At 39.6% G+C, this 9,958-nt stretch overlaps 1 protein-coding gene across 1 annotated transcript in view; it reads right to left on the bottom strand.

The window, feature by feature from the left end:
- Znf236 (zinc finger protein 236) overlaps positions 1-9,958 on the bottom strand; it is a 123,773-nt gene that overhangs the window by 44,657 nt on the left and 69,158 nt on the right. The window contains exons 12-15 of the mRNA XM_017802605.2: positions 8,682-8,954; positions 7,063-7,266; positions 4,706-4,847; positions 3,681-3,941 (exon numbers count right to left, since the gene is read on the bottom strand). Of these exons, the coding sequence (XP_017658094.1) occupies positions 3,681-3,941; positions 4,706-4,847; positions 7,063-7,266; positions 8,682-8,954 (880 nt within the window). The remainder of the gene's footprint in view (positions 1-3,680; positions 3,942-4,705; positions 4,848-7,062; positions 7,267-8,681; positions 8,955-9,958) is intronic.

Here is a 9,958-nt window from a genome sequence, read left to right as displayed (position 1 = left end):
TGAGTTCGAGGCCAGCCTAGTCTACATAGTGAGTTCCAGGCCAGCTGGGGCTACAGGGAGACCCTATCTCAAAAAGGAAAATAAATAAATAAATAAATAAATAAATAAATATAAAATGAACTTTCAGGTGTTTGTCAGAGTAATGAAAAAAATCAACACAATTGGCCAATCATCAATCACGTTTCAAAACATATACTATGTTTTGCCTATGTCCTGTGCTGGTTAGTTTTTGGTGATGCATGCCTTTAATTCCAGAACTTGGGAGGCAAAAATAGGTGGATCTCTCTGAATTCCAAGCCAGACTGGTCTGCATAGCAAGGTCAAAGACAACCAGGGCTGCATAGTAAGATCCTGCCCAAAAACAACAAAAAAAGGTTCTGTACTAAAACAGTCCTCCACAAGCTGCATCATAGACACAAACTGTGAGGTTACAACTTGACACCATCAATATGATACTCACTCCCTGGGTGCTCTTGAGCAGCAGTTAACTTCCTGGCTAAATATTCCAAAATCAAGTCAATTCTGTTAACTGTGCTTAGATATTCAAAGCAGGAAAACACCAAACAAACAATAAAACTATCATAGTTAACATATTCTAACACATGGGGTTTGGTTTTGTAGGAAATATATTGGCAAGAGATCTGAATTAGACTCGTCTGTCCAAAAGTCAATGTTCCACAGTGGTGGTTTTAACAATAGGACTAGCAATTATTTCAGATGAGCTGAGATTTTTATACAACACTACAGAATGCTGTAGCTTCACAGAAGTGCTAGTCCACAAAGCCTCAGTTCATTACAAACATCTCTTTTATCATTTGGATTGGACCAGCCTTCCATCAAGGAGAAATATAGATTACACTGAATGATGGGTTCATAGAATATCTAAGACACCTGTTCTGTATCTCAGGAACAGAATATCGCTGTATCGCTGAGATGCATTTATAAAACCTAGAAACTGGGGGCTGGAGACATGGCTCAGTCAGTGCTCTTGCAGAGGACCTGGATTCAATTCCCAGCACCCACATGGCAGCTATGAACCATCCTTACTCCAGTTCCAGGGGAATCCTACACCCTCTTCTGACCTCCGCGGCACTGCACGACACACGTGCACTCACATACATGCAGGAAATACACTCATTCACACAAAATAAAAATGATAAATCAACCCTAGAAACTGGGCCAGTATGATAGCTCAGTGTGTAAAGGCACTTGCTATCAAGTTGGTGACCTGAGTTCAACCTCTGGAGCGCATATGCTAGAAGGAAAGAACTGACTCCCAAAAGCTGTCATCTGACCTCACGTGTGGGACACAGGTACATGCACATACATATACACACACAAACACACACACACACATGAATTAATATAAAGGAAACTTTTGAAAAACCAAACTAGCTAGGCGGGGTGGCATGTGTCTTTAATCCCAGCCCTTGGAAGGCAGAAGCAAGTAGATCTCTGTGAGATGGAGGCCAGCCTGGTCCACACAATGACTTTCAGGCAGGCTGGGACTAGGGAGACCCTGTCAAAAATAAACAAACAAAGCAAAGCAAAAAACTAGAAATCTAGAGGTTGATTAAGAGCTTCTTTTTAAAAAATCTTCACTATTTATTAAAAATCTTACACTATCCTAGGCATAGTATAGTCAGCCAGTCATCTGACTCTCAGCTATAAAAAAGAGCTTACAATAAAACATTTGAGGTCAGCCTGAGTTATACAGTGACAGCCTTTTGAAAAAAAAAAAAAAAAACACATATTCAGAAGAACAACAACAATCCCTGGACCAACTGAAACCACACACCACTGGATCCCCTAGTTCAGCGCTTCACACCGAAGGGGCTGAAGGGAAGGCTAAAAGAGATAAAGCCAAGGTGAAGAGGTGCCACAGAGAAGATCTGCAAGGCTGCCTGCTAAACCTGCTTCTCCAAAGACAGGGCCAAGGCCTTAAAGAGAGAAGGGACCCAAAGAAGAAGCTGCTGCTGGCATTTACGGGAACAGCCCTGCAGAAGACGGAAAAAACAGACCAGGAAGACAGCTGCCAATGCTCAGATGGCAAGGAAGGTGTGCACACTTTTTAAGAGCTGTGTGCTTCTGATGATGGGACAGGTTGAAACACTATTTTACCAAGTTTTTTATAATAGTGCAGAATTTTCTTTTACTTTTTTTGAAGGCTACGTTGTTAGCACACAGAATACTTTATTTTTTGGGGGGTGAGGGGGTGGACATGTGTTACTAATAAAATATCTCCTGAGCTGGACTGATGTGGCAGAAACATTGTTCCCTGCTAGTTTTTATTTCCTCTTGGTTCCCAGGAAGAATTTCCTGATGTTGACACACATAGCCACCTTAACACAAAAAGCTTTATGGTGTTGGAAAAGTCAAAACTCATTTTTATATTTTTCTCTCCTTCCATACTTAACTCCTTAAAAACAGGTCTGTTGGGCCCTGACCCCCTAAAACTGGTTTTGCCAATGTGTCAGGCGATCTGGACTTTGCAATGCTATCACTGAGGTGGAATTCCTCAAAAGAAGAGTGGTTCTGTTTCTTTTTCTTTTTAATATATATATTTACTATTTTTATTTTATGTGTATGAGCGAATTACTTGCATGTATGTGAATGTACCCTTGTTGTATGATGCTGCGGAGGTCAGAAATGGGCTTCGGACTCCCCTGGAATTAGAGTTAAGGATGGTTCATAGCAGCCATGTGGGTGCTGGGAGTCAATCCCAGGTCTTCTGCAAGAGCAGCCAGTGCTCTAAATCACTGAGCCACTTCTCCAGCCCGCTCCAGCAGTTCTTTTTCTAAAGGACTGTGGGTCTTCAGACTGATATCGCTGCCATTTTCATTTCATTTCCTAAAAGTCAGGGCCGGCTTGTAAGAAGTTGTTACCAACATATTTAATGTGAAATGTCAACTTTTGCTCTAAACTTTCCTCATTTGGGGCATCAAATGAAGACTTCATTGGATTTTATAGTGGCTTTCTGCTTTTGGTCGTCCATACAAAAAGGGAGTTGGAAAGTTCTTGTGTGCTGTTAATGATTGTCTGTCCATGTCCTGCCTGAAATACCATGACTAGTTATAAATAATATCTTTAATAAAACTGGATACAGTCTGGCCTGAAAAAATAAAAATTAAATAAGTAAATATAAATAAATAAATATGTACACAAGAATGGGTAGGGGATGGTTTTGTGGCTTTCACTTTCTACCCATGCTGGCCTTTGACTCACAGCAATCCTTCTGCCTCAGCCCCCCATGTCCCAGGGAGAATTACACCTGGCTCAAAAAAAAATTTTTTTTTGTTGTATTTTTGTTTTGTTTTTTTGTGTGTGTTTTTGAGACAGGGTCTCCTGGCAGCCCAAGATGACCTGGAATTTGCTATGTATACCAGGGTGCTCTTGATCTCACAGAGATTTACCTGCCTTTGCCTCCCAAGAACTAAAAGGTGAACATCATGGTGCCCAGCTCAAAAAAAATAATTGAAAAATAAACACACAAGCACATGTAGTCACCTATGACTCTCTATAAGATTCCTAGGCACTAAGAGCTGGGTTCTTGAGTCCACATACTCCAAGTTAAAAATAACAATACAGGAATCAAAGACAATTACTTCTTAACACCTCTCTTCACCACCATCTGGGAATTATGAAGATAATTAAAAAGTGACCATCATCATTATACCTACCTATGGGTTTTCATGTGTTTTTTGCAATTTAGTGAGGTCTTAAATGTTTTCTGGCAATAGGGACACATGTAAGGACGGAGGTCATTATGTATACCCATGTGTCTCCGTAAGCTGCCACCTGTGGTGAAGGCTCCATTACAAATTAGACACTTGAAAGACTTCAAGCCAGTGTGTGTTCGGACATGAGCTTTGAGCACTCCTGCAGAGACAAAGCCTCTTCCACACTGAGAACATTTGAAAGGTTTTTCACCAGTATGTGATCTAAAAAGTGAAAATAAAATCTTAATATATTCATTATACACTTATATGCTTTATAACAAGCGCACCTAGTATATACTTTATTTCATGAACACATTTTTTTAAGACAGGCAGCAAAGCTCTAAACCTCCACATCCTATAAGTGAGAAAACCTGAGACACGACTGCTAAGTGACTTGCTCAGAGTCACCTAACTGCACACAAACGAGGTGAGAGCCCACATCTTCTAACCATTTTCAGGACAACACTATCTCTCATGATAAAGTATTCTACTTTATTTTCAAGGATGCTAGCACCAAGAATTAAGCTCTCATAAAGACATCTGAAAAACTTAAACACTTAAAAACAAGGAGATTATAAACACTAAAATATAATGAGAATATGAATAAAATTCAGTGGCAATTTCTGACTAAAATATTTGAATGACGATATTAAAGAATAAAAACAGGCCAGGCGTGGTGGTGCACACCTTTAATCCCAGCACTCGGGAGACAGAGGCAGGCAGATCTCTGAGGTCAAGGCCAGCCTGGTCCACATAGTAAGTTACAGGCCAGTGGGGACTACATAGTGAGGAAACCCTTTTTAAAAAAAACAAAAAAAAAAAAAAAAAAAAAGAATAAAAATAATCATCAATAAATATTTTGGGGCCAAATGTGGTATTTTAAATACCACAAGCCAACAATATCATCTGAAATACTTCTATAAGTCAACAAATTACTGACTTTCTGTAAGTATACTCAATCTCCATCTTTGAACCTGTTACCTTACCTGATGTGTTGTTTAAGATGGCAAGACTTTTTATACGCTCGATGACAGTAAAAACACTTGTACGGTCTATCTGCTTCATTGACAAAATTATTATTAAAATAACTTTGGAAAAACTGGTTTTTTGGAATAGGCTGGATAAGACCTACAAACCAAAAGACAAGCAGAACAATTCACTGTTAGCATGATTAATAACGTGTCAGAAGATATCTGCTTCAACCTGAAGACAAAAATTCTCATGAGCTGTGTTACAACAAAAGCTATTTTAAACATGTTATGAGCCATTTCAATACCTACAGGTCAATATTTATCAGCTATTATTTCCCATCAATGGAGAATATGTGTACTGGATTCAAGAGCCAGTTTTAATGGCTTTCTACATTTACTTTCTACATAAGCATTTGTTGCCATGAGATTTACATACTTGTGTCCAAAATTTAGGTCAGGATTTTAAATCTCTTGTTTATTCAACATGAATACTGCATGAAGTATAATAATAAACTCAAAATATAAATAATTCTAGCATGATTTTCTTTGTTCCATAAAGGTCAGCATTTTTTCAGAAATTTTATTAAAGAGATATCTACAAAGAGTGAGATTACTAATCTATTTCACGATTTACATGTTTTTATTAAATAAAAGATTTCCTTGGTTTAATCATCTTAAACATAACACAAAAATACCAGAGTTGAACACATAATTTAGTTGTCAAACTTTTCAATTATTGAAGAGTTATCTGGAACATGAGGAGGAAGACTTACCCTCTCAATACTACATCCGTCCTGGACTGTTGCTCCTCCTGCCAAGACCAAGCAGGCCTTTGCCAGCATTCTAGTCTTGGTCTCCACAACCTCCAAGAACTCTCCACTTCAATCCTCATTCCTCCCTCAGCAGTACTACTAATTTTTACACAGTAAGTACACACCTTTTAATCACTTTTTTCCCCAACTTTCCCTAAAGACCAAGTTATGTTCCAATTCTTTTCCCTAAAGCCTACTGCCCATGCTTCATACAGACTCCTTAACACCTTCTAAGTCATTCCAGATGGTTCAACTCCCTCATCCTCTGGATGTTGACTTGGCATTTCACTGCAGACATGTGGCTCCCCTTATATATTTCAGGTGGATAAGCAATATTGAAGTGAACAATTTGTGAAGGAGACCTTGTGGTAAGGGGCCTTTGGTGACGATGGGGTCTTCCTTTGAGCTTTTTAGTAAAACAATATTCATTTTTTTACCTTTGCTAATTTTGTTAACACAGGCCAGTTATAAGGTCTCAAGGATTTTTTTTTAAAAAAAAGAAGATAAATACAACACAGATAAAAGTCCTAACAATGTTGGCTACATTAGACACTTCTATTGGACTTTTAGTCCTTTAGAAGCTACTGATTTCAAAAGGAGATGGAACTAAAAGTGACTTTAAATGCCTTAAAATTTCTTGTATAATAGCAAAGAATAGCTTTACTCATGAACGTGCTTGAGGAAAATACACTGAGTCTTAGAGTCTTTGTACACTGCAAATAGTAACATAATGCAAATAGTACAAAATGACAGGACACAAAAAAAATATACCCCACATGTAACATGTTACCATAAACCTTGATAGACAATAAAGACACATGTGCTTAGTATATTTTAACAATGATTAAAACAGCAAATGTAAACCTGAAAGATCAACCACTATAATAGTGAGGTTAGTAGACACGCCAAAACCGAGCTCAGACGAGGAAAAGGTATGTCACACATCTGTGCTAAGCAGGAGGGGAAAGGGTTTTGTTTTATACACTTAGACCTACACATAGACACACACCCAGATATATATAATACAGAAAAACAGTAAATATATATAGAGAGAGACATTTTAGGACTGAAGAGATGGCTCAGTAGTGAAGAGCACTGGCTGCTCTTGCAGAACACCTGGGTCGATTCCCAGCACCCACATGGCAGCTACGGTTTTCCTTTACTTTCCAAATACAAAGATTAAGGCAGCTTAAACAGAACCTATAATGCACTATGTGGGTCTCCAGAGATACAATAACAAACTGTACTGGTTGCTTCACATAAGAATCCCTTTTCACTGTGATGGGCCCAGAGAGGCAGAAGCACTTCTGTAATGAGGACTTACACAAGACTAGTTCCCTTCACACTTTCTCTCTGAACCAAAAACCATAGTCTGAGCAGTGCTTAAGCACCGTAATCTTGAGTGTAGAACATAGCCTAACAAAGGAATGCCTAAGGAAAACTTCATTAGTACTCTAAGACAAAGTATTTTCCTGCACATACCACAATGCGTACACATCTCTCACATGGTCCCAAAGGAAAGAGTATCTGATCAGCTGAACACCAGACGGTCCAACTTACCCAGGTCAGTTATGAGAATTGGTTCTTGCAGAGGAATGTCAGGAACAGGAACGTTTGTCTTGCCAAGCCGAACCTTCGAAGGTTTGCGCTGGTGCCTCAGCTTCCTTAATTCCGTGTGTTTAAAGTGGGAAGCTATATGTGTCTTCCTATGGCCTGAGGTTCGGAATTTTTTATCACAGTGAGGACAAGCAAAAGGTCTAACTCCTGATGAAAAAAAGCGTGCTTTAGAATTATTTCCAGGAACCACATCAACAACAAATGCCCACATGAAACATACTTCCATACTGACTTGTTGCTCCACCTTTAGGATTTCATGGATTTTATGATCAGCTATTTTCCTCTTACTCCAAATCAGTATTATTATGGATGTTAGGGGACATAATAAAAGCTTTTCAAAGGAGAAATAACATTTGTGTGTTTTTGTTTTTGTTTTTTTGACAGGGTCTGACTATGTAGCCCTGGCTGGCCTTGTACTCACAGAAATCTGCCTGCCTCTGCCTTCGGAACACTGAATTTAAAGGCATGGGTCACCATACCTATAAACATTTGCTTTTTAAATATTTTATAATTTTTTATGTGTATCAGTGTTTTGCCTGCATGTATGTACATGCACCCATGCCCTGCCCACAGAGGTCAGAAGAGGGTGTCATATTCCCTGGAACTGGAGCTATGGAACTGTTAGCCACCATGTGGATTCATGGGAATTGAACCCAGGTCTTCTGCAAGAGCAGCCGTGCTCTTAACCACTGACCCATCTCTCTAGGCCAACATTTGCTATTTTCAAGACAAAGCCTTAAGTTGTAAAATATGTATATTAAACAACAAATCATCTTGAAGAACTCTAAACTATATGTCAGAAAACCCAGTCTCTCCAACTGACATCCATAAAATTGAACATGGATACTTCTAGATGAAGGTTGGGATTACATACACCAGGGCTAGGCACCAATCAGCATCTCATAGAAAGCAATGAGGGGTATTTGGCACTGAGTAGTAATGATGATAGCAAAGATATCCTCCCAACATCTTCCACTATAGTGTCCCCTTTGTAAAGGAAATGTCCTCCTCTTATAGTTTTACTGATAAAGGAAAATGCAGATTCCCAGGACAAACATAACAAAGTAGGTCAATTTTAGCTTCTTGTCTTCCTCAATCAGTCCTCAGGGAGCCCTGAGGACTGTGACTGCTGGTGAGTATGGAGATGGGGTAGGAGGATGCTAGATAAAAATGTTTCAAGTAGAACTGTATACTTTATGACTTTTGTGATATGTGAATCATATCTTAATAACACTGTTACTTAAGAAGATGTGGAGTCCTTGGCTAAGACTTGCAAGCCTCCTGAGATTGTGGAATATGTGCCTCTTCCATAGAAAGGTTTGATCTGGCCTCCCAGAGAACATTTCTTCACCTTTTGCAAATATGTGTTCACCTACAAATATTACTTAGCTAATGCCTCTCCTACCATACTACTGGCTCCATGAGGACCAAGGTCACAGGTCACAACTCAACAAAGGGAAGCAGAAGTTTCCAGGGAAGGGAAGATGGATGGACTTCTAAGAATCTGGCCATTGCCCCTTCTGTGCTCTGCAACAGTATCCTACTGGGAGAGCTCTGCTCACCTGTGTGTAGGCGGATGTGCACCTTGAGGCTCCCTGAGGTGGAAAAGCTCTTCATGCAATACTGGCACTTGAAGGCCTTGATGCCCGTGTGAGTTTTGATGTGAGCAGTCAGTGTACTCTTCACAGCAAAGGCCCGGAAACACTGTGGACACTTGAAGGGCTTCTCATGAGTGTGGATGCGGATGTGGCGCACAAGGTCACTGGGTTTCCGGAACTCCTTCGTGCAATAGGGACATACATGCCACCGTACCCCGTTCTCCTCACGAATGGAGCCTACAGTGACAAAGAAAGGCGAATAGTCCAGCTAACCAAGAAATTGCAGTACCACATCAAGATCCTGCAGTGTTTTTCTTGGGGACAAGGGGGCTAAAGTGGTACACTGCTCCAATGGAAAGTTGTAAGCTTTCATCCAAAGGTACAAGGATCCATCACAGAAAAATGAAATTCCCGCCATCACAAAAAGTTTCAAGGATGATAATTTAATCTTGAAAAAAGTCCTAAAAGTCAATGAGGACACAATTTGTAATGCCCTAGACTGAGAAGGCAGCAGTGTGTGAATCAAGCAGTCCCAGAAGAGTCAGTTCAGTCTGGATGATAATGAAAGTATGTGTGATTAAATAGCTCTGCGATAAATTCAAGAGAGAAGAGAAGGAATGAGGCCTGAGTACTTGCTGAGTACATCTTAAACTACAAACAGAAAGTCATGCAAATAGTCAGGAAATGCAAGCTCAATGATATTATAGGGATTAATAATTAACTGCAGAAAAAAGGCAGCATTTGTAATACTGGAGAGTTCATAGGCAAATGCAAGTCTATCTTCTGAAACTACAGATATTATGCAACTCTGGATCTAATTTAAAACTATTTCCAACAGAAGAAAAAATTAGGGAATTATATGTGAAATGTAAAATTATTTATAAAAACCCAAAACTTTTAGGGGATGGAGAGAAGGTTCAGCAGTTAAGAGCACTTGGAGAGGATCCAGGTTCAGTTCCCAGCACCCACATGGCGTCAGATCTTCCAGAACTGGAGTGCCCTCTTCTGATCTCTGCAGGCATTGCATGACATGAGTGCCTTACATACATACAGGCAATACACTCATAAAATACTAAAATATTTTTTAAAAGCTAAAAACTTTTAAATAAAATTCAGTTATTTTTTGTTTGCTCCAGCTGACCTGGAACTTGCTATACAGACCAGGCTGGCCTCAAACTCAGAGATCTGCCTGCCTCTGCCTCCCAAGTGCTGGGACCAAAGGTGTGCACCACCACACCTGG

Source organism: Nannospalax galili, unplaced genomic scaffold, assembly GCF_000622305.1.
Source record: "Nannospalax galili isolate Female #2095 unplaced genomic scaffold, S.galili_v1.0 scaffold243, whole genome shotgun sequence".
Lineage (NCBI taxonomy): Eukaryota > Metazoa > Chordata > Mammalia > Rodentia > Spalacidae > Nannospalax > Nannospalax galili.
Note: the sequence above shows the minus strand (reverse complement) of the source record. Positions and strands in the feature narration are given on the sequence as shown.